Source organism: Pristis pectinata, chromosome 2 (assembly GCF_009764475.1).
Source record: "Pristis pectinata isolate sPriPec2 chromosome 2, sPriPec2.1.pri, whole genome shotgun sequence".
In the NCBI taxonomy this organism is placed as follows: Eukaryota; Metazoa; Chordata; class Chondrichthyes; order Rhinopristiformes; family Pristidae; genus Pristis; species Pristis pectinata.
Genome location: NC_067406.1, coordinates 104911026 through 104936157, shown reverse-complemented (window position 1 = coordinate 104936157; position 25132 = coordinate 104911026). Strand labels below are relative to the sequence as shown.

The following is a 25132-nucleotide window of genomic DNA, read 5'->3' as shown; positions in this document are numbered from 1 at the left end:
TGGACCCAAGGGCCTGATGCCTTGACTCTATTCAACCACGTTGCAATTTTACAAAGTTCTTTAGCAGCTTACACTAAACCACCCTATTTGCATACTGCTGTTGTGGCATTGCTTCCTAATGTGTTCTCTTTGTTCCACCTCAATTTCTTCTTTCCTCCTTTGATGACTGAAGCTGGGTCGTTGCCTCACAAAAAAAAAGCAAAGATTTAAAAAAAATAAATCAAGGCATACAATGGTCATGTACATTTTTTGTTAAAAATATTTTATTTTAAATATCCATGTATTGCTTAGCAGGTTCAGGAATACCAATGAAATCAAAGTTGGCTTGAGAAAAACATTTCGAGTAACGCTTCACTTCAGTGCTGTACAGAAGAATGCAAAGATAGATCTGCTAGTAAAGCAAAGGTTTTACTTAAAAAGTTTACTGTAAAAATAACTTTACAATAAAGACTTTTTAAACCTATGAATAATATGGCAACTCTCTCATACTTCACACCCTGAGTTTTCTGCACAAAAGATCAAAAATTAAATGTTCCTCAAAAATATTGCATTTCAGCCACAGCCTTGTAAATATTGTACATTTATATACAGTATATTTTTTGCAAAGATTAAAAAAGCTTTAAAAAGTTGGTAAACAGCAATACTTTAAAGTGTTTTTTGCATATTATATCCATATATAATAAATATACATATTCACATCAATACAAATTTTTAACATAATTATGTAACATACAAAGTAGAAAAATGAATTTCAAATACATTCATCTGAAATCTTTTATTCTTGGATGAAAATAATAACAAGGCAGAGTGTACCCACTAAAGATAAAGCTTGTAAACCAAGGAAACCCAGCATAACCCAAAAGAAAACCATTACAACTGGTTCCACAACACGAGTTCCAAATGGTATCCGTGAGAAGCCAATATTTAGCAGACATTTGTTGAGCTCCCCAAAAAGTGTTCCCATCTTCTTGTAGTCATCAGTAGTGCTTTCTCCAACATCCACAGGAACCTATTGAAAGGAAAAATGGAGAATAGTACACTGTATTTTGCCATGTACAATTGAAAATTCCATTCAAACTATACAAATTCTCACATTTACCCACATGTATGGATAATGTATGTGTTGTTGGATATGGTAATCTGACAAATATTGTTGACATAATATCAATTTACAATTTCTAATGCTAACAATTGTTGTGGAAATAAAATGCAGGAAAAAAATCTACACTGGGTGTGAAATATACCAGGAGAAGTCATGTCAGTTAAAAGCTGCTACATTTCCCCACCAGGTGAGCTGGGGGATTGTGGGGTGGTTGGGGGTCAGGGTTTTGGGTGTGAGAAGAATTGTCACCACTGATCAGAGACATGATTTGACCAGCCACACAAGTCTAGGTAGAGTAAAACTCCAATTAATCCATCATCTATTTGGAAATGCCAATGGTAAAGCATCTGGCCCACTGAAGTCCTGGTTCCCAAACTCCCCTCCAGCTCTGCTCCCTGCACTGCTCGAAACTTTTCTGGTTGTGTTTCCCAAGCTAACTTTGAAACTTACCAGGTTCACTGGAAAAAGTATTATTCTACAATGTAACATATAAAGTGAATTAAAAGCATGTTGGGATTTAATAGAATAACATCTGATAGTCCAGCAGTGAAGTCCCAAGCATGCTGGATTAATAACATTTTTTTACTGTATTCTGCAGCTAGTAAATTACCTACTGACTTTTCACCAATGAGGCACAGCAGCCACTTGATCCACAACCTCTTCACCATCCCAGATATTCACTCCCTTCATCATTGCAAGACTCACTACAGCAATTTGCCAAAACTGCTTCATCAATGCTGATCAAATCGGCAACTAGTACTGTTCTTCTCCACGTCACATAGCATTGCTTCGAAATATGTTGCTGCTCTTCCAATGTCACTAGGGCAAAATTCTTCCCACCTAACAGTGCTGTGGAGGTACCTTCACCATATGAATTACAATGATTTAAGGTAGCAAGTCACCAATACCTCCTCCGTAGCAATCAGGGAAGCATAGTAAATACTGGTCTTACTCAGAGTACTCATAGCTGACGAATACAAAAGAAGCAATTCTTATAGCTTGGCTATCATATTTGAGGACATGGGCTGTATAGTTAAATGAAGCCTGCTGGCATCCTTACATCAAGTCATTTTCCCCTCCCTGACAGAAAACAGCACCTGCACCATGCTTCATATCTTATTCATAATTTAACTGTTCCCTTGCCTTTTCCTCCCACCAAAAGTGCAAGGTTTATTGAAGAGGACAATGATCTGGAACTTAACTCTATTCCCACTTTCCCCAGAGGCAGGAAAGCACTGACTAAGGAATAATATTGGAAACTTCTGACACCTGGTTCACATTGCCATTCAAAAGTGAATCATGGCATTGACAAGTTCCCATTGCGGGCAGATGGGGGCCAATGACATCAGCAGAGTGATGTAATCTTAAAGACAGTGGGAATCTCAGATTCTCTGCAGCCAGAATCCCAGTCCAGATGAAGGGTCTTGACCCAAAACATCAACTGTCCATTTCCCTCCATAGATGCTGCCTGACCTGCTGAGTTCCTCCAGCATCTTGTGTTGTTCCAGAATATTTACTAATTTGAATTCCTCTGGAAGAGGAGAAAGATTTTTTTTTATATAAATAGGATCTGCAACGAGTCTTCATCCACCTGTCACTCCACTAATCACATCCAGTCCCCTCTTCCCATTGACCGCACCCTGAAGTCCCCAATGCTGTAGACTCCCACAGCTAATTTCCACTAAGGAAGTCCATTCTGTTTATAATTCTGATGTTAAGATCGGTCAGGCCTCCACATACTGTGGTTCACTGGGTGCTTCAGGGCTTCCACACACTGGTCCTGCCTTCCCTCCCTTTTAAAATCAGGGCCATTGAGAGTGTAATGCAAATATAATTAACCTTTAAACACAACACATTGTACAGCTGTAGAATGTTACATATAAACACAGTAGGGAGGATCTGAACATGTTAATCTGACAGGGGTACAGGTATAGGGAAGGGCAGGCTATGATGACAGTAAAACATGAAGATGAGAATTCTATATGATGCATTAGAGGATTAGAAGCCAGTAGAGGGTCAGTGAGAGTAGAGATTGAAGAGCAGATTGGATAGAATACAAGTTACAAATGGACCACAGAATTCCGAGTGAGCTGAATTTTGTGAAGCACAGAAAATGGGACACAGGAAAGGACAGCATTGAAGTCACTTCTGGAGGTGGAGGAGGATGGATGAGACTACTGGCAGCCATGGAGGTGGCTGCTCTTATTGGGGAGTGTAGGCTGTAACCTAAGATGGCAAGGACATGGAGTTGGCAGATAAATTTGGTTAAATTGGTCCAACCACCCTAATCCCCCACTTTCCTCTTTGGCTTTTGGAACCTCTTCAGACCCCAACTTTTTTAATAAGCTTTTGGTCTTTCAAGATTTTCTTTCCCATTTCAGTACCCACTCCCCCCCCCCCCCCACAAGTAACAACTCTGTGAGCCAACTTGGGATATTTTTGTGTTAAAATGCTATACAAATATATTCAGTCCAGATGAAAATAATTTAAATCATTCAAATATAATTGAAGTAGTATATTCTGCACACAATGTAAAACCTGCAGTGACTAGTCTGATCTTGGACTGGTTAAATGGTCATCACTGGCTTTGCCAATTGGAATGTTGTTCAGTGTAGCAGGGAAAACCTAAACAATATTGTAGACTTCATTAACCTTTGCAACAGTTATCAGCTTCACACTGTAAACCTATTTTGTACTTCTGTCGGAACAAACTCAATAAGTGCTAGTACAGCAAATCTTGCAAAATTGCATTTTGTTTGCCCAAAGATGTAAAATGCAGGAATAAGTGCAAATACAATTCCCAATGATGCAATACAATTTGAAAGGATAGAATCTACGTTACTGGTTCCCATTGACATTAGAACATTTAACAACAGTTTTCTATTCTGCTCGAGAAGCAGAGATGTACTAAAAAGACAAGCTTAGAAACTGGATCTCATAACACTGTTTTTACGAAAAGCTACAAAAAACTGTTTTTACCAAAGTAATAATGTAAAGGATCATTTCTGGGCAAAATCATGCAAATTATGAAATCAGATCAGGCACTTCCAGCCATGAAATACATTAGTGCGCATGTATTTTCCAAGGTCAGGCACACACAAAATCATTTGGAGTGTCAACAGAATATGACTTTTCACCTGTTACCGACAGCAGTTGGAACTGAGAGTTCCATACAATGACTGACTATCATGGGTTAGTCTCAGTAGAACTCAATGAATTCTCCACTGTTTGGCAAGTCACTATTTATATCTGTCATCAGAGCTGGCCATTTCTGCAGTCATCCATTTGCTCAATTTTTTCTGTGTGTCTTATTGGTCAGGAACCACAGCCTTGCCTTTAGCAATACTTTACACAGACAAAGCAGCATAATGTGCTTCTCACTGCCACGTTAAATCATCTAGTTTCACCCTATCAGAGATATTCTCTTTGTTCTGCCATCCTTCCCTCACATTCTCTGCTACTGAAAACTAACCTTTTTTTTTCTTTTCCCGTTCTGACAAAGGGTCTTGGGCCGGAGGCAATAACTGTTTCTCTTCCCACAGATGCCGACTGATTTATTTTGGATTTCCAGCATCCACAGTTTTTTGATTTTCACCAGGAGACCCGATTTGGCAGCTTCAGAAAAACAGAAAATGCTGGAGGTGCTCAGGAGGTCAGGCAGCAACTGCCGAAAGAGAAACAGTTATGTTGCAGACAGCTAATCAGAACTAGGGAAAAGAAATCAGTTAAATTGAAGTGAGGGAAAAGGATGGATAGGGCAAAGAAAATACATCTTTATAGGCAAGGCCAGGGTCATTATGGGGATAAGATGGAGGCATCATCAGGTCCATGGGGTGATGGGGGTTGGGGGTGGGGCCAAGAGTGCGTGAGAGGGAAGAAATAAAAGTTATGAAATGAGGGTAGTTGGAAAGTGAGAAATAAAACACAGGAACATAAAAATTGAAGTGCAGGGCTGTGGGACGTGCTCAGTTAATGGAAAGGATAAAAAAAAGAGCCAATATCACAGATGGATCATTTGCAACAGAACTGGCCAGTTCTGATACAGACAGAGAAAGCAAGTTAATAAAGTCAACAATTTCAGTCTAGTCAGAAGGCTGCAACATGCCCAGAAGGAAGACGAGGTACTGTTGTTCAAGCTTACGTTGGGCTTTATTATTGAGGTTGCAGAGAGGTCAAAGTGGGAGAGAGAAGAAAAATTCAAGGGCAGGCAACAGAGACCTCAGAGTTGCCCCTGCAGACTGAACATAGGTGTTCTGCGAAGTGGCCACCCATTCAGAGTTTGACTTTCTCCAATGCAGAAAACATGTGGTGAGTACCAAATTCAGTACGTTAGATTGGAAGAGCAGCAAACTAATCACTGCTTCACATGAAGGACACTTTGGGTCATTGGATGGCGAGGAGGGAAGAGGTAAAAAGACATCTTCTGTGGTTTCAAGGGAAAGTACTCTTTGGTTGAATGGTTGGTGGGGTGAAATGCCCTTTTCAGTATTTAGCTGCTGAGATACGCGATGCAAGCCTCTGTAGTAACACCACTGATAACATTTCATTACTGGAGATGTAGGGATGGATGTACAGCCTGCTGGGGAGGAGCCAAAGATACACCTATCTGCCAGGAGCACATTCCCAAAGGGTCTTGAAAGGCACCATTTGCATCCAGACCTTTTTTTTTATTTACAGCACGGTATCAGGCCCTTCCAACCCAATGAGTCCGCGCCGCCCATCTTAAACCCATATTAACCTACCCGTATGTCTTTGGAATGTGGGAGGAAACCGGAGCACCAGGAGGAAACCCACGCAGACATGGGAGAACGTACAAACTCCTTACAGACAGCGACAGGAATCGAACTCCGATCGCTGGCGCTGTAATAGCGTTGTGTTAACTGCTATGCTACCGTGCTGCTGTCTGAAGAATAATAGATCCACATGCTCAGGGTTTCAAAGTCTGTATTACAGAGATATGTGGCATTCTATGGGATGACCTGCAACCATACTCTCATGTCTGGTCTGCTCTCACTGTGAAGGTCAAGGTTATGGTGACTTGGTTTCCTCTCAACGAATTATTCCATGCCATCACAGCAGAAATTTACTGTCCTTTGTAGCAGAGAGGCCACCAAGACCCCTTACTTGCACAGTGAGGAGAAAGCACATCTCAGGCACAGCCATTTGCCAGCATTGCTGGATTCCCACAAGGGCTTGCAGCCATTGACTATATTCATGTCCCCATAAAGGCTTTTAATAATCCAGATCTTTTAAAAAATTGCAATTATAAGAATTGCAAGAGCAATCAAACAGGGGAGACCAATGCCAAAATGGGAATAAACTTCTCATCGAATACGGTACTCAATCATTTTCAGAGAAAGATGACAGCAATGGGATCAGTTAAATTATTTCACAATCATGTGCTCTGTTGGAATAAGCATTTTTAATAGGAAAACCTCAATTACACTGACATGAAAAGAATAATGGAAAATTTACAGGGTGACATATCACAGGGCAAGTAACAGTACCAGTACATATCACACCAGTGTCACTTATCTTTGCACAATGCTGTAGGTTCTGAATGAGAATACATTACCTTTGTGTGTGGCTGCATCAATCTGTGCATAGAACTGAAGTACGTAGGCATCAAGTGTTGGTTCTCTGTCCCTAGTGTTGCAAAGGATAGGCCCGGCGTCGTTGCAGCACTATGTCCCATTCAATTGAACATAAGTGGCAGGCAGTGCAAAAGTTCTTTCAAAAAAACACCTTTGACTACAAGTCTATCAGGCAGTGGTCAGCACAAAATGTCCTGTAGGCATGACAGTAGGTGGTCACAATGGTTCTTGTGGGATGTTTCCCTGCGCAGGCTGTCAAAACCATTTGACAGAATGCCTCACTGCCAGAAGTTACCAACAAGCAATGAGATCTCACTTGGCTGGCAGAGAGAAGGGCCTCCCCATCAGATCCTTCCAGTGTGGTTGGAACCTCACTTCCTACACGTGCTGCCCTTGGGATAGCTGTGATGAGGATACGGCAATCGTGCCCCCCCCCCACCTCTTTTTTGGGGGACTGTGCATTCAAAGGTCCAGCAAAGAATGCAAGGTTCCTCATCGAGGTTTATCCCGAGCAGTTGCATAACAGAGGACTCTCTAACCTACAGGCTGTTCCCAGGGATGCATACTGAGACAAACATCAAGTGCTGCAGGAAGATCAACTCTGTGAAAGATGCACTTTGGTCTGCCAGAAACTTGGTCTTCCAGTACAATGAGATGCCTGAGAAAGGAATGCTGCCGACTGGCACATTCCAGGATGCAGGAGTACGTGCCGAGGGATACACTGAAGCTTGGTGCAACCAATACCAAGGCTTTTTGTGGGGGAAGGACTGCAGTCTAACATCTTCCTGCCACTAGACATTGAGGGCCTATGCCCTGTGTAGAAGCCTCTCAAACACTTCAAGTTTGTATCATCCCAGGTGGCCACGACTAACAATGATGCTCTGTACATAGAACATGTTCACACTACAAATGTATAGAACTGATAACACCAATGTAGAGACTGAATGACACTATGAAGGTAAAGAAAGCCATGCACTATTTTTTGTATTTCTTGTATATATTTTTATGAATAGTTCATTTTTGAAATAAAAACATTTGAACATTGCTCATGTTTTGGAAATAACATAACAAGGTGAAATGAAATAATGCATACATGGAAAATCATGACATTTATCTAACAAGGTAAATCCCTAAAACCCTAGAATTTTTCCTTTTGACAATCTTGTCAGTAGGTTTTGAAATCCTAGCACAGCATACTCTCAGCCATCCAGTGTTCATGGGGATTGGGAAGTGTACTGTACATCACACACTGGTATTCTATGCATAAACCTTTAAATAAATTGCTGAACTATACATCATCTCCTTACTCTTTTAAGTAACAATGTTTAATACTGCAATTCTATATTTTAAGACTAAACAGTATTAGTGTAAAATACAGCAAAAATGAATCAAGTGATTGAGTGTACTCACTATCACAGGAGGTGCCAAATCTTCAAAGAAAATGTTGCTGCCAATCAGCTTACATCAGCACTGCCTTAATGTATAAAGGTAAATAAACAGAAAATGTCTTTTCCACACATATCATTGTTAGGAAACCCATCCACAGCCATTCACTCTCTCCACCACTGATGCATAGAAGCAGCAGTTTGTACCATTTACAGGATGCACTGCAGCAACTCACTAAGATTCCTTAGACAGCACCTTCCAAACCCATGATCTCTACAAGCTAGAAGGACAAGAGCTGCAAGAGCATGGGAACAACCACCTGGAAGTTGCCCTCCAAACCACATACTATCCCGACTTGGAAATATATCACTGTTCCTGCATCATCGCCTGGTCAAACTCCTGAAACTCCCTCCCTTCCTTGGTACGTTTCCCCTGTGTCTGCGTGGGTTTCCTCCGGGTGCTCCGGTTTCCTCCCACATTCCAAAGACGTACAGGTTAGGAAGCTGTGGGCATGCTATGTTGGCGTTGGAAGTGTGGCGACACTTGCGGGCTGCCCCCTGAATACTCTACACAAAGATGCATAGATGTTGCAGGACATGATGGGATGTGTGTGAGGGGGTTTAGATTGTATAATAATGCGTTATTAATATCATGGGCCTTAATTAATGCATCCATATGAGATAGCATTATTTTTAGTGGTGTGCACATGCTGTGACATCATGAAGTGCCTTGTGACATTGCTACTTAGCTGAAGAGTTCTCACTCCTGGAGGGAACAACTACAGTGTTCTGTCACACTGTTCAAACAGCAAGATTTCTTATCCTCAGGCATTTATTTCACTCTAGGGTTTATGCATCTTTTTCCGTTAATCTGGGAATGCTCTCCCTCTCCCATGTCTGTTGCTGCTGCTTCTGGCTGTGATAGATTTCAACTCTTAAGGCATCTTCTCCTCCTCAGAGTGCTGTGCTGCTAAGTGTGAACAGCTGCACTGAATTTACTCTGGTGCCGTCAGGAATCACACAGATTACCATTTTAACATTTCTTTTTGGGTCACATCGATGTGCAAATACATCAATGTGCTGTTCACTTGCTTTTGACCAATTTTGCATTTTCTTCTGTGGGGTGACCTGATATGGTGCTACTAAATGCAGCTATGCTTTAGCACACCAAGATTGGTGCACATAGCTTCTACATTTTTGTACTGAAAGGTTTGGATGCACTTAGAACATCTACCTTTATGTTACCACTTTCCAATACACTGACCATGAAATTATGCAATGGATAATAGGTATTCTTTTGGAGATATTCACTCATCTTCCAAAATAGTAAACAACAATTTCAGATTATTTACAATCTAGCATTACCATCTAATTTCAAGAACATTGCTATGTTAAATAAAACTTACATAATTTAAAATCACTTATCTCTTAGTCATATCATTTCTGGAAAAGTGATTATCTGACATTAAGAATACTGTATCCTTCCAAACAAACTTTGAATGCACTTAAGTCATTTTCTTCTGACTCTACCATAAACTTAAATACCAAGCAGATTTGATTCCTCTCCTTGGTCACAATCAGGTTGAACCAGCTTTATTTCATAACCAAAGCACCTTCTCAAGTTTCCACCATAAAAGACCAAGTACTTCTACATCAAACTCAGATCAGAGTACTCACGTATGCCAATTGCACTTTCAGATTTGATCAATCCACTCGCTCAAGCATTGCCCTTCATGAACACTTGTTCTAAATTCTAGTTTAATACCATTCCCGATCAATTATTCTACCTCTACCCAACTACAGTGACATCAATTCTATAGCATTTTAAACTTATAAAGACTCTGCATTCCAGGGTCTTAAATCACCTATAGTCTTCTGTCTCCATAATTTCCTTATAACTCTTCAACCAACAAACTTTCATTTGTACCAGATCTGACCTTGTGGGCAAACAGGTCGTCAGACAAATTGGCCTCGTGTTCTGGAATTATCTCTCTAAACAACACCATTTCTCCTTTAAGAGTATCCTTAAAATCTCTCTTCAATCAAGCTTCCTTCAAATATAATGATTTATTTTGTCATTGTCTACTCTGTTGACAAATGATATTGAAAGATTTTCTACATCAAGGGCACCGGATAAACCTGCCCCACATTTCACTTCTTTCAATTTCTGATTGTTAGGAAACATCTCTGCAACAGCAAGTACACACTTAAATGTTCTGATACCTGCTGGTAGTATTGAGGTTCTTGAATTCCTAGCTTAAAAAGGGAAACACACTCAAACACTGACAATGTAAAACATTCATATACCTCAGTCATAGTGTACGAGTCTAACATTTCTGTAAAGCAAATCCAAAAAGATTGCAGAAGTGGAAAAGTGGGAAAATCCTTAGTTCTCATCTTTTCTACTTTATTGCATTAATCAGATGAGCTCAACTAAAAGTTGTGTATTTATCTATTGGAGTTTCAGTCTATTTGGCGTATGCTACTTAAATGCTAAGATTATTAGTTTTAACTCTTAATGTCCCCTTATCCAAGCACCAAAGACTGTTAAAGCCAGATTCACACACTTTTCCAGTAAGCTGGAAATTACAGTGTTTAGCATTCACTACATATAGGTGTGTTTCCTCCATAGTCCTCTCTGACCAGAAACTAATACTAACTATATTTACACATTAGCATCAATTACATTCATTATTAGTACATATAAATGAAGGCTGCAATTTAAGACAATAGACACCAGATACTGATGAATTTGAAATACAATATTCATCTAGTATTGTAATGTGAACAAGAGACATTTCATAAAGATATAATGGGTAGGATTGTGCTTTATTCATCCCATACATTTTTTAAAAATTCATTTATAACTCAAATGAACTAGTATTTTAGGAAAATGGAAGATTGCATAGCAAGCTTTGTAATTTAAGGCTATACCACTTCCTATGTACGGCATTGAACTACGGTAGATTACAAAGGCTGCACAGAGTATTAAACCCAAGCAGTCAACAGTTTCAACCACATTCTACAGAACACCAACTGTAAAGCACATTTTAAAATGACTGACCTACAGCAAAACAACTTTAATTAATAGGTATGCTTCATGATACATTTGATAAGTACAAAGCTGGGGTTTCTAAAGCATGCTCAGTGCAGATTTTTGATGGCTATATGGAAGTAGAAAGGGTGAAAAGGATTGGAAAACTATTTTAAACTTTAATTTTTTTCATTAAGGCTTGCTTAAACAATACCCAATGTAGCCAACAAGCACAGAGGTGATGAGGTAGAACAAAAGGCAGAAGGGTTTTGAATTACCTCAGTTTTATGGAGAATAAAAAGGCTTGGTTGAAGGTTTTACGCATGTTGAGGTAAAGGCAAAGTCAGCCCACATTAACTCGTGGAAGAAGGCAGTCTAAGTGACCTGCGTTGAAGGTGACACCAAGGTTGTAACAGGTAGCTGGCTGAAACCAGCCCTGACAAATAGAGGGACGGAGTTAGTTTGCGAAGATATTCTAAGACAATGGCTTTAGTCTTCCTGATATTTTACAGACTCTGTTTTTGCTCTTTTGAGTACTGGATGCTTGAGAAGTAGTTTACAGTCCAGAAACAAAGGAAAGGCCAAGACAAGTGGTGATGGCAAAGTCAGGCTGGGTATATTCAGTGTAAATGTGAAAAGCAACACTATACATTTGGATAATGCTATTAAGGAGTAGGAGATGAGAAATGGGAGGGGACCAAAGATGAATAAATGGATTAGGAAGAGAAGTCAATGCAGATGATTCTTTGACTAGGACTGCAGAGATAAAAAAAATGGAACCAGGCAATAACAGTCCCACTCAGCTCAGTGACGGTAAAGAAGAATTGGATAAGAACGTTGTAGTGACCCACAGAGAAGCTTTCCAGTGATATATTACCATTGGTTATTATTTGTGACTTTGGTAAGAGATTTTTTTTTAGTTCCAGTGGGATCAGCTTCTGTGATAAAATGGGGCCTGACAAAACTTGATCAACAGGGGTGTTCTGAGGTTTTGATAAACATGGAAAACTAACTCTGGAGCCACTGGTTAGGCCCAGCCTTCCTGAAGTTGCTTCTGCTTCAAAATGGGTGCTCACAGTTCAGAAGTAGGAAGCAGGCAAGTTGTGGTCTGAAATTACATTTGAACATGAAGAAAAATCAGGATTAGAAAACTCTGTTGAAAGGTCATCCAACTAAACTATTAATCATTTCTCTCTGCAGATTCTGCCAGACATGTTGAGTATTCCTAGCATTTTCTATTTTAGATTTCCAGCATCCAATATATTCTGCTTTAGAACATCATAGTTAGATTTGAAAAATGATTAAAAATTAGGGCAAAACAAGCTACTTAAAACTTTGTGGAAATATTTCATGTCTTTGAAATTAGGCAAATATTGCAGAATTAAAGTTTTGACTTCAATATCACGTTCCAAGTACTGAAGAATAGCTAAAAGTAATATTGAAACTCCTCTGGATTGCTAACATTACAAAAGTTAGATTGAGTAGCATTACCTTTGACTGCTGGCAAGGCCAAAGTTGTTTGTATACCCTGATGTGTATATATTACTCATTTTATCACCACCTCTTGCTGCTTAGTTACCCTTGTGATCAAGTTACACAATCCATTTGCTTGCATCTGCATAAGTCTTCATTTTCAAAGAAACAGCTTGACAAGGCCAAGTCACTCAATATTATCAAAATGCAAGTTTCAAACCTTAGAGTACTTCCTTTCACTATTTGCTAGAATAATTTACAGATGATATGGACAGGTTAGATTCTAATTTACTCAAAAATGACTTGCATAAATTGGAACCTTTTAAACATACAGCAGTCAGATTTACATGCCAATGTGCAGAAACAAGCATGACTGCCCATTTCCTTTCAAACATGATTTGAGACAATTTACTCAAATAAAAATGGATTGTAGCCATAACCCATAGAAACAGCAAGACAAAAATAATCTGTATTTTGCATACTGTATAGCATGCAGAAACTCTGGACTGCAACAGATAATTATGCCACATTAGCCAAACATAGAAGCCCCACCAAATACAAGATAAATGCAAAGGAAACAACTTATTTTCTTCAATGAAGAGTTCAACTCAGCAAGTCTATTTGCACACTTTAGAATACCAATTCTTGGGTTCACAGTAATCACTAAGCATACTATGAAATACATGTGCTGCAATAAAAGCAGGACGGTTGTTACTTAAAAAACACACCTAACTGAATCCTCATGCATGATTTACAAAGTTTGGATAACATGGAGGTATCCACAAAAAGACCTTAACTGGAATATTAAAATTTCATCAACTCTGCTGATGATGTGATGATCCTGGGCTAATTTTAAACACAAAGGAGTCTGTAGCTTTTTTCCCCCCTGAAGGAGACAAATCTGATTGGGATTTTTAAAATTATGGAAAAAAGTGTTTCAAGAAAATAGAACCAGTTTTCTCAGCATCTATTTGTTGGCAAGTTCAAAGCAAATCAGCAACATAAATTAAAGTACAGGCAGATAGCAGATTAAACAAGGAATTTAGAATGGTGATGAGGTAGAGCTCGATACTACCAGGTAGCTGAGGTAGATATAATTGCTGCACTTAAGGGGAGGTTTGATGTCTCCATACGAAGGAAAGCTTTAAGAGGATTACAGGCTTTCCCGTGGGTGTCTTTGACCACATGCACAAAGCTTTGTGGGCACCATCCATTAACCCTGCTCTATAATTGAACCACAGGGGATAACACTCCCCAAAAATCAAATGGTGTAAGGCTGCATGCAAGAAATCATGCAGGACAATGCCAGAATTTCTGACCAAATTCACGATGCTTTCACCTTTGGCAGTCCGCTGTGCCTACTGCATTTGAACAACCATTAAACAAAAGGCAACTTCCAGATGACAAGGGCTACCCTCAAACAAAACTAATGACACATGCATGGTTAGCGTGCATGCAATGAATTGCATGCTGCTGCATTAACATTGATAGAACAGGGCATTGGCAGGCTGAAATAACATTTGTGTTTGGAATGCTGTGATGTTCTTGTGTTTAGCAGGGTGGCCAAAATTCATGATAATCCGCTGCATGGTTTACAGCCTCATCTTCACAATGGTATAGCCACCAGCTACACAGCAAGCAATTGAAGTGGGATTAAAAAGGAAGAAACCTAGTTACCTGCTTCTTTCAGGTTTTCCATGACAAAGGATATAGAACTCAACTAAGCGCAAATACCATAACCACAACACCCACTTACCATTCACTAACAGCCCAACACCACCATCCTCTCTGTTACTAGAAGAGTCTACAACGTAGAGATAAAAGATCTAACTTTGGACTACATCATCACATCACAGGCAGGCTGGCTGACAGGCAACAGTAAAAGGCACCAGGGAGTGTGAGGATGAACACCATCTTCCAGAGCAAAAGTTGCAGGTTAGGGTGCCATAACCACATTTCTCTTCCACCAGTTTTCATTTAAGTTGTCCAGTAAATCAAGTTTAAGTTTATTGTTATAGGCCCACATACATAAATGCCATGACAAGCTGCTGGAAGAGAGCTGTTCAACTGCTGCAAGACCCTGCAATCCTCCTCAGTATATCTAGAGTCAAAAAGGCACTCCAGATAAATGCTTATAAAGCAGCTGAGAGGATGATGGCGTAGGTGCTTAATGCTGGAATCAAGTATCAAGCATCTGGATGCCGTGGCACACTGTTGCATTTGTCTGTGAATCCATCTTCAAATGCCATACTGCACCCATGCCTCAGCACACTGATTTCTCATTCACCAACAATCACTAAAGATCAAGATTTGTATTTAAAGACCATTATGGTCTATCACACTTACACTTGGCACTGCTGCAAGCCACACCCAAACTGCTGCAGCTTGCACACAAAATGAGCTATTTGATTATGAGAACACATCATGCAAGGAAGACATTGATGTGGGATGTGCAGATATTCTTTATCGTGCATTTATCCAAACTGGTAAATTTTGAGTAAACAGAGTCAAATTTAAGCATTTAAAGTTGTATATCATCATAAGCAGCTTACCAATGCAGACCTGCAAATAAATGTTTGTGCAGTCTGATGTTAGGGAGATGCATGAAAAACAAATCAAATACTGAAGTCACAATATTGTATTATTGTTTCCAAACTGACAACCTTTCAGCCATAAATATGCACTCAGGCCACTGAATTTTAAATTTAATATACACCACAGCCAAATCTATAATACTAACCAGAGAAAATCTGACAATTTCAGTCCAGCTCATATTTTACAAGTGTTACATTCACAGCCACTTACAACTGGGAGAAACAAATTTCCTCTATTATTTCATAACAATTAAGGATTCTTCTATCATCATTACTAAGTTTCAACATTTAATCTATAAAATCTACTTGTGATGTGCACATCTCCTGCTAAGTTTCTACAGATATTCTAGGAGGTGAAAAGAAAAATATATTAAAACCCAGAATTTAAAAACAGTGGAGGACAGCATCATCCTTACTCAAGTAAGTCTGGAAATCTTTCTTGTCATTACTATTGCACTAGAATGTGGTAGCAAATATAGATAGTCAAGTTCTTCAGTCTGAGATCCAACATTACATATTTTTTCATCCAAATGGAAACAAGGAACTCTATACTTCAGATCAGAAGGACTCCTGGGAAAACAACTTATTCCAAGATTCAATTTTTCCTGGCAGAATTGCTGAGTAGCTTGATTTCTTCTCTAAACTCAATTTTGTGAATTTCACATGCTTATACATTGTTGGGCATACTATCTATCTCCAAGTTGCTTACATAAAAGCACCGAGGTTATCCAAAACTAGGTGTAATTCGATACAAATTCTTCCCTACTACATTCAATTCTTATGCATTCATTATGGTCGGTTTTTTAAAAAAAAAACGCTGATACAGAGAAAAAGAACATTCCTTGTTTAACAATACACACACTTCCCTTCTGGGATGTTAGATCTCCAGAGAAATATGTTCAAACATGTGGCTTAAGCTATAAAACATCTGATAGACATCAGCTTATCTCAAACTATAGTGCTCTTTGCTCCAAATAAAAGTCCTACTACGATTTATCACACAAATTAGTTTGCAATTTCAGTGCTATGTTGAAGCAACTGTCTTTCAGAAATTAAACTGGGAGGACTGTTCCAGTAATGTAGGCTGATATTAAACAAAAAGGGAGTAGTAGTAAGCAGGAAGTTTCTCCTGAACCAAAGTTCATTCCACAGCTGTTACTATGAAAACGATCAAATAATTGCTCAACTATTGCTTTTGCACAGGATTTGGCCTGAATATTTTTCATGTATCAATGCTGTGAGGGAATGCATCTTATGTGAAATGCTTACAGATGAAATAAAACATCACATTGTTCAAAATCTTACTTTCTGCTCTTGTTATTTCTTTAACCTCTTTCCTGACATATCTGAGGTGCACTTGGTAATATGTTCATTAAACAGGAAGGCTCTAAGTTTCCTTGATTTGCTACAAGAAACCACATGGCTTTTGCTCAGCTTTTATTCATGATAGAAATAATTATGAATAAATGAAAACACAACATATATTACCATACTGCTCCCCACTGTGTTACAATTCCCATACAATAACCATGCGATTCTGTCAATCTATTGACTTGATATCTGAGAATTAAAGAAATACTGTGCAAGTTACAATTATAAGCCATACAGATCCACATCTCGTTGTGAATTCTGGAGAAACTTCTTTGCCCGAAGCATGCAGAGAATGTGGAATTCCCTACAACAGGGAGTGTTTGAAGCAAGCATGATAGATACATTAAAAGGGGAAGCTGGCCAAGCATACAAGGGAGAATAGAATAGAAGACAATGCTGACAGATTTAGACAAGATGAGTAGAGACACAAGAGGAGCATTAACTCTGGCACTGACTGGTTGGGATGAATAGCCTGCTTCTGCACTGTACATCCTATGACAAATTAAATCTGCATTTCACAAACTGTGCATAATGACATTTAATTACACTGCATTATTAAGCTGCTTCCACAGATGCTACAACTATCAAAGAGCCAGGCAGAGGAGTACATTGGCACATTGTAATTTAACATCAGAGATGGCGATTCACTCCAGCATTAATTGATGGGTTGACAGTTCTCTTTCACTCAATGAATGCTAATTTTCTGAAAGTATGAGATAAAGCTTCACTCAGTAAATGCAACCAATGACATTTTACCATTGACGTAGGTGGCACCCATTAAATACTCTGATCTACTCCTTCATCAAATTTCTTTTGTGCTGTTAGAACTGCACAGAATCAGTAGGGTGAGATTATTTAACGTTTCATGAGGATAGCTGTAAGTATCCTGATATCTAATTTAGACAATCCCAATATGGCATATAGAGAAAGTCCAGCTCACAAAGTGCCCATAAATTGGTATTTACTGATATAAAAAGATCAATAACCAGAAATTTAGGATAAAGAAATAAATCTGATTCTGATGATTTAGTTATCACTGACTTTGATGACATGAAATTTGTTGTTTTGCGGCAGTACAGTGCAAAGACATAAAATCACGGTATCTTACAAAAATAAATAAATACTGCAAAAAAAAGGAACAACGAGGTAGTTTTCATAGGTTCATGGATCATTCAGAAGTCTGATGGCAGAGGGGAAGAAACTTCCTGAATTGTTGAATGTGGATCTTTAGGCTCCTGTACCTCCTCCCTGATGGTATTAATGATAAGAATCATATTCAAAGCTTTTACAATGCCTTATTGTCAAGTGCTCAGTGCTGAAGCTCATGCAGAATAATATGCATTGGACTCTTACTTTCTCCAGACTTGAGATTCCTGACCAGGTTAAATAGAAAGCACTTTCTTCAACATTTAAAAATACTGGAGTAGTTGCAAATGACAGACTGAGCAGCTCATGGGTGATATCATGGATCATAATTTTAGTAAATAATGAGCACATTTTTAGTATTACAAGAATATCACCAAGCCTTTAAGATTAATGGGCTGCTTACAGAATTAACACTAAAGGTTCTTCATAAGACCAAACACAACACTGATAAGGTTCTATTCATTACTCCAACATGCTGATCGGGAGCCACTGCATTTCAACTCAATAGTTTCCTCTGCCACAGAGAGCATTAAAACTCAAACATGATCAGCAGAAATGGAATTATACATTGATTAAACCAGGCAATGGTGACAGGGGAAGGACTACGGTAAACCACTTAAGCAGCAATGTCAGCTTTTATACTGTCATCTCGGAAACTATTAAGATACAATTAATTACATTGCACAACTTACATGGAGGGATTTACAATTATGAACTAAGCTAATGTAACTCTCAGTTTCTCAGATGGAGCATTATGAATACCAAAAGCCTTGCTATTATAATTGGATTTTCACTTTTACACTGTTGCCAGCTTCAAGACAAATCTCTCTCCAAGTAGGAGACACAAGAGTTTTTTCTTTTACAGATGCTGGAATCTGGGCAACACACACAAAATACTGGAGGAACTCAGCAGGTCAGGCAGCATCTATGGAGTCCTGATGAAGGGTTTCAGCCTGAAACGTCGACTGTTTATTTCTCTCCATAGATGCTGCCTGACCTGCTGAGTTCCTCCAGCATTTTGTGTGTGTCTCTCTCTCCAATTCAGCTGGTTGGTACATTTTCAGATCAAGTCTGTGGTAGTTAAGACAGTATTGTTAATACTATATCTTAGCTACTTTTTGCTCAATTATTAGGAACAGCTTTATCATTTTAATAATGTTAAATGTTGAAAAATGAACTTAAGTTTCATTAAGTTTTAGATGTTACAATATTTTAACCAATCCATTTTCCTCATTCCCATGCCGAAGGAAACTTGCCTAAAAACTTTGCACTGCAACATTTCAGTACATTAAGCAATTAAATTTTTATGTATTTAAAAAAAAGTAAACTTTAATGGAAGTCAGGGACCTACCCCATGGAAAACAGAGTACTGGGTATTTGTTCCAGGTCCTGTGTGTGTATTACATGATGTGCAAAGCATGGAGGACCCCAGACCCCAATAATACACATCTGGATGTTACTTTCTAGATTTTCAGTGGCAGAAAAGCGTGCACATTGACTATAAGCTACTCAAGCATATATACAAGCTTTAATGTTTCCTTGAAAGCTGCTTCCACTTGACTTCAAGAGAAATTCCCGAAGTTAAGCCTTAGGCTGGCAGTGGAAAGCAGACTTGGGTAAATTCCTTTTATGTGAATTACTTATCAAGCCACTCTTCTTCAGCTACCTCCCAACCCTGCAGTGGCACTTCATCTTCCTCCCAACCTTGCAGTGGCACTTCACCTTCCTCCCTAGCAAGTTTCCAAGACACACCTAATCTACTTCACTCACTGATCCCTCAATCCAAATCAACACCCTCTCAAATCACCCACTGTCAATTTCATGACTGACAATTACAGCCTTTAAATTTGCCTACCCACACCCTCAACTGATAATTGCAACCCTACTTGCTAAACCTGAACCTCAACTCAAACCACCCTGCCCACTACCAACGACTCCAGCCCCACCCCAACCTCCAAATGATAACAGTCTACATTAGCTTAATGCATGAAGAAAGGTCTGTTCAGCTGTACAGGACCCAGGGGCCTCATACTCTAGAAAACATTTGTTGGTCTGTTGCATTGTAAATATTCAGAGCACATTTACAAGCACAGAAATTCTGGGCAGCGAAGTTTCAAGTCTTCACTTTATGGGTTTCTGACATCTGAATGATTTATTTGCTTCCTCAGTTTCCACCTATCATTTTCCACATTCAGAGGAGCATCCTCTGCCCCTCCTCCACCAAAAACAGCTTCTTCTCCTTTTGCTGAAGCATCCCAGAGGGATTGTTGCCTCCATGGCACCTAGGTTTGATCTTCAGTCATCTCCACCACCCCTATCTGGAGGCAGATTCAATTGTATCACTCAAAAGACAGTTGGCCAAATACGAGGAGGAAGCAGGTAGGGGTGGGATAGTGGGACTTCTGCATTTTTTTCTACACAAAGCCAATACTAACTCAATGGGCCAAATGGCCTCCTTCCATGCTGTAACCATTCTATGATTCTATCCCCTTCACACAATTTCCTGCTCAAAATGACAAGTTAAAACACTAGTTTACCTGCACTTCCTTCAACTTAATGTAGTGCACTTACAAACCAAGAAACCGTATCCACTACATTGAGACTGAATGGAGAGTCGATGACTGTTTAGCCCACAGGTGTGATCCCCTCAAGCTTTTGGTTCCTCTCATGTTAATTTTCTACCCCCACTGTCACTCCAGCCCATCCCACCCAACCCGCACCCCACCCGCACCCCACCCCACTGAGGTCAACTTTACAGATTGAAAAGAGTGAACCACCATTGTCATCACTTTGACCAGAGCACGTCTCCTCTGAGGTGGGTTCCACGGCTGAACTTTTGGAAGACCTACTGTTTATTGAATCAGTTGTAAAAGTCAACTTGAGAAGCTTAAGTATTTAAAATGAACTCTGCCAATATCTTTGATGATTTACATTGAAGGAATACTGAATTATATTGATCTGCCATTAATTTACACTATTTTTGGCAATACTAATTACTAACGATGGTTCTTATAAAGAATGAGACTATGTACATTTGTACCATGGTGTTTAATACCCCCAAATTTAAATAAACACATTTATGAAATTTGCAGTTATTCCCTTTTCATATGAAACCATCTTCTTACAGTTCCAAAATGAGAAAGCTGAGATATTGCTCAGTGTGTAGTTGTGGTTTAATGGATTGCACCAACCAAAATCTGCATGTTTGCATCTCAAAATTAAGCCACAATGGAGACAATTTTCCTGTACACATACTTGAGCATTAGGAACAAGAAATAAAAGCAGAAACTTGTAACAGCAAGTTTTGCTGCTTATACATGTTTCCAGTGGATCGTATGAAGGAAAATGGGAAATTTTATATTTAAAAAGACATGGGAAACCTCATTCCAAAATAAACTGAAGTCAGCAACCAATGGAGACACAAGAGACTGCAGGTGCTGGAATCTGGAGCAACAAACTATCTGCTGGAGGAGCTCAGTGGGTCATGCAGCATCTATGGGAAGAAAGGATGCAAGGTTTCGACCCAAAACGTCGAAAATTCCTTTCTTCCCACAGATGCTGCATGACCTGCTGAGTTCCTCCAGCAGGCCGCTTGTTGCACCAGTGTAAACAAGTTCTGAAGAGTATATTTAATGGGCCAACAATACCTTGCAATAACTACAAGGTCATTTTTAATTTCTTATTTTGTTTTTTTTCCTCCTGATACCTTAAGTTCTCAGCCTGTGTGCCAATTATTTTAAGTTACTGCTTGTCCACACAATGAAAAAACATCTAATGGTACTGGATGAAGAAAAGATGAACTAAATATGCTCCATCCCCACCTGTCTGTGCCTGCATACCACTTCCAAAGGCAGAGGTGACCTACACTTAATAGCAAGTGAGAGCTGCACCATGCTGCTAACTCAAGGCTGGCATGGTCAATAACAGAATCACCTCAGAAGCATCAAGTGTGGGCAGTGCATCACTAATCTCCTTAACGTCAGCTATTTCTTAATTGCAGGCTTTTTCTCTAATGAGCGAAAATGCCTTCCTCAACCCTAGTATGAACTGGGATCAACAAGGTGATTATTAGACTTGCTGCAACTTACCTTTCCTCATTTAAAATGTACTCAGCCTAACTCCAGCCCAAGCCTGTCATCAACAACGTTAGGCTGGTGGGCAATGGGCCTGTAGCAATAGACCCAGACAATTCTGAAACTCGATAACATGAATTTATATGATTACGATTGGAGCAGGGAAATCCATCCCCAGACATTTCCTTGCAGGAATCAGAAGACCACAGCCGATCCTCCTAACTCACAGAAAATAAATGGAGAGGATGGACAAAATTTTGTAACTCTCATCAGGTTTTTGCACCTTGCACTTCTGATAAGCCTGGCACCAAGTTGCAAGCACAGAAATTACCATCATAGATTAACTCTACTCTGCATTCTCTTATTTTACTTTTTACTACCTCAATGCACTGTGTAATGAACTGATCTATATGAACGGTATGCAAGACAAGCTTTTCACTGTACCTGGGTACAAGTGACAATGATAAATCAATTCCAAAATAAAAGATCAGGATCTAAACAACACATTAGGTACCTTGACGCTATTCAAAACATGCCAATAAAGAATTCCATTCAATGTGAGGCCAGATGCCAGACATGATCAGGTGAGAAAGTCACTGCAACCAGTTTAAGTTACACTCTCTGTTCTCATTTTCAGGGGCTGATGAGATTTTAAAATCAGAGCCTAAAGGCTTACAAAATGTTGTCCATCCCCTCCACTTCCAATGCTCTTCTTCAATTGGCTGCATTATTTTAAATTTAATATTTATAATCAAATGTTCTGACCTCAATTAGCTATTGATTATAGAAATAAATAGACTGAAAAAATGAGTACTACTATTAGCGCATCATTCTCATACAGGATTAGCACCAATTAGAAATGCCATACATAATTTCCCCAAGGAACACAAATCTTAATTCAGAATGCATTTGGAGATGATGCATAAACTTAAATAGTACCACTAATATTAATCAGCAATACATCTCCATACCTTAATATAAAATATTTTGGAAACAACTTTTTTTTTGAGTCTAAAATATGGAAAGGAGAGTGACCTAAAGACAAAATTCTCAAGAAATAAATTTCTAACCTCCGATCAATCTTTAAATTCCTGTGATGACGATGGGATTGATACAGCTTTCAGGAAACACACAGCTATAACAGATTAAAATGTTGCTTATTCAATGAATTTCTGGCTTATACACAATATTAAAATGAAATTAGTCTTGGCACAAATATTAAATTGATTTTGCTGAAGGACTGCTATCTTTTCCTTCGTCCTCCTCACCCCATCTATATCACCACTACCTTTTGGATTTCTTGTATATCAGATTCCAGGGATGGTTATTTTGATAATGCCCAAACTGTTGTCATGAGTTCTGCTTCACCTGAAGCACTTTTACTCACTGTTGCCCTCTTGTCATAATGAAATAAATACAAGCACATGCACAAATATTTACAGAAAACATAAAATCAATAGAGAAATGACAGCACTGTATCCTCACACTTGAAGTAAAAAGCAATGAATATTAAATATCTACGTTTCATTCTGGTAAGAATGCTTGATACAATCTCTCCCTCAAATCTGTCATTAACATCCTTCGCCTCAGAATAACACCCCTTGCCCCCATAATCCTGTCAAACTACCATGCGATCTTCAACCTCCTTTTCCTTTCTGAAGCCCTTGGATATGTTACTGCATCCTAAATCTACATCTTATCTCCCTGGATCCTTTCAGCCAGATTTCTTTTCCTCACTAACTATCAAGAGTCACAGATGCTATCCTGTTGCAATGCTTTATTATCCTTCCTCCTCATCTGTCTGCATAGCTAACTACACAGTCCTCCTCTTCAGCTCTTCATCATCATCCAGGTGGGACAACAATCACTTCATAGCCAGAGATCATCTACATTTTCTCTTTGTGCTCATCATTCAATTTTCCCTGGGGTTCCCACAAGTATCTCAACTGCCAAAGCCCTAAAATATGCCAGCCACCTCCTTAAAGATATTGCTTAAAATCACAAACATTTCTTTGTCAAAGCTTTTGGTCATCTACACTGATAAACCCAAAATGAGCTTCCTTATTAGCTCTTGGGACTTTTTGATGCATTAGTGGCTGTGCAAATAAAAGTAATTGGAAGATCCCAAGTACACTAATAGTTAAGAAATCATTTCCATTCATCAGTTGTACACCAACACTACAAGTCCCAGGGGTCATTGCGACATCAGCTCGCCGCCTCATGTCTCTGACAGTGCAATACCTAGGCAATTTACAGCAATAAATACCAATGTAAGACCCACTTTCGCATGTTCACATTCAACACGTCTGCTTTAAGCTGATCCGCGTCACCTCAAAAACTGCAAACCCACGTTTCAATACAGCAACTCAGAATTTAATCACATGGCCTGACCACAGCGTCGGGAATCTGAAACATTTGCTGCATTCGCCTCGTTCTCTAAGGAAAGAATAAACTCAAGAGAATCCAGCATGGATTAACGCTGACTTGGTCGCTGTCAGCTCACGTTATCATCAGCGAAACCTCCCACCCCCTCAGGCGCAAAGTTAAGACTCAAACATCCCGGTTTACAGCAATCAGGAACTCCCGAGCCCTTCCCTTCCCGTGTCGCGGTTACCTGCGGGTTCCCAAGCCGTCGCTCACTGCCACTGCCACTGCCGGCGCCGCCCTGGCTCTGGCTCCGGCTCCGGCTCCGGCGCCGCTCCATCCCCGGGGCTGCCCGACTCTCCGCGCGCCCGGCGCTCGCGCTCAATCTCTCCCCCTCAGAATGCGACGTGAGGAAAGCCTCAGTGACGTCAGCCCGGGGAAAAGGGGCGGTTCCTACGCAACAGCGCGGTGACTGACAGTTTGAAGCCGGAGCGGGTCGCCGGCTGGGACCACCGTCGGTGTTGCTCGGGTCGGTCACGCCGGTTGGAGCTTCGATCTGCAGCAGCTAGATGCAGGTCGATCTAATCTGGATCAACCTTGGCCTCAAAGTAAGGGGATAGTCGTGCATTCCTTATTTGCATTGCTTTACATTAACCCACAGAGCGTTGGTTCCATTCCCAAAGACAGCGACAGTTTGGGAGGTGGAGTGTTTTATTTATGAAGTACCCGTGCGTTTGTAATTCACTGCATTCTAATTAGCGTGAGATACATTCTGTTTTGAAGTTTTAAGAACCCAATGAGTAGTATCAATCTTCATGAAGTTATATTCGTACAACATAGTGCGCGCAGCAGGTTCCAAAGAAGTTCCGCCGATGCTGTCTCTGCGAAAAAAAAACCTCCCAATCAATTGGCAGCATTAGTGAATGGACACCAGCGTCCTCTCCCGATTCAACATAGCATGGAAGTTTTAATTACATTTAGGCAGCTGCGATGGGT

At 39.7% G+C, this 25132-nt stretch overlaps 1 protein-coding gene across 1 annotated transcript; it reads right to left on the bottom strand.

Annotated features, from left to right (window-relative positions):
* Positions 1–236: 236 nt before the first annotated feature.
* On the bottom strand, positions 237–24691 carry fam241a (family with sequence similarity 241 member A). The gene is made up of 2 exons (XM_052009264.1): positions 24387–24691; positions 237–1009 (listed from the first exon to the last, which is right to left on the bottom strand). Exons 1-2 carry the CDS (start codon positions 24474–24476, stop codon positions 776–778), a joined length of 324 nt encoding a protein of 107 aa, XP_051865224.1. The 5' UTR covers positions 24477–24691; the 3' UTR covers positions 237–775.
* Between the last annotated feature and the right edge of the window lie 441 nt (positions 24692–25132).

Excerpts from the sequence above, each read along its gene's own strand:
- fam241a (XM_052009264.1), bottom strand. The coding sequence starts at position 24,476 with ATGGAGCGGCGCCGGAGCCGGAGCCGGAGCCAGAGCCAGGGCGGCGCC. Across the intron at positions 1,010-24,386 it reads GACGGCTTGGGAACCCGCAG|GTTCCTGTGGATGTTGGAGA; the intron begins GTAACCGCGACA and ends TCCTTTCAATAG.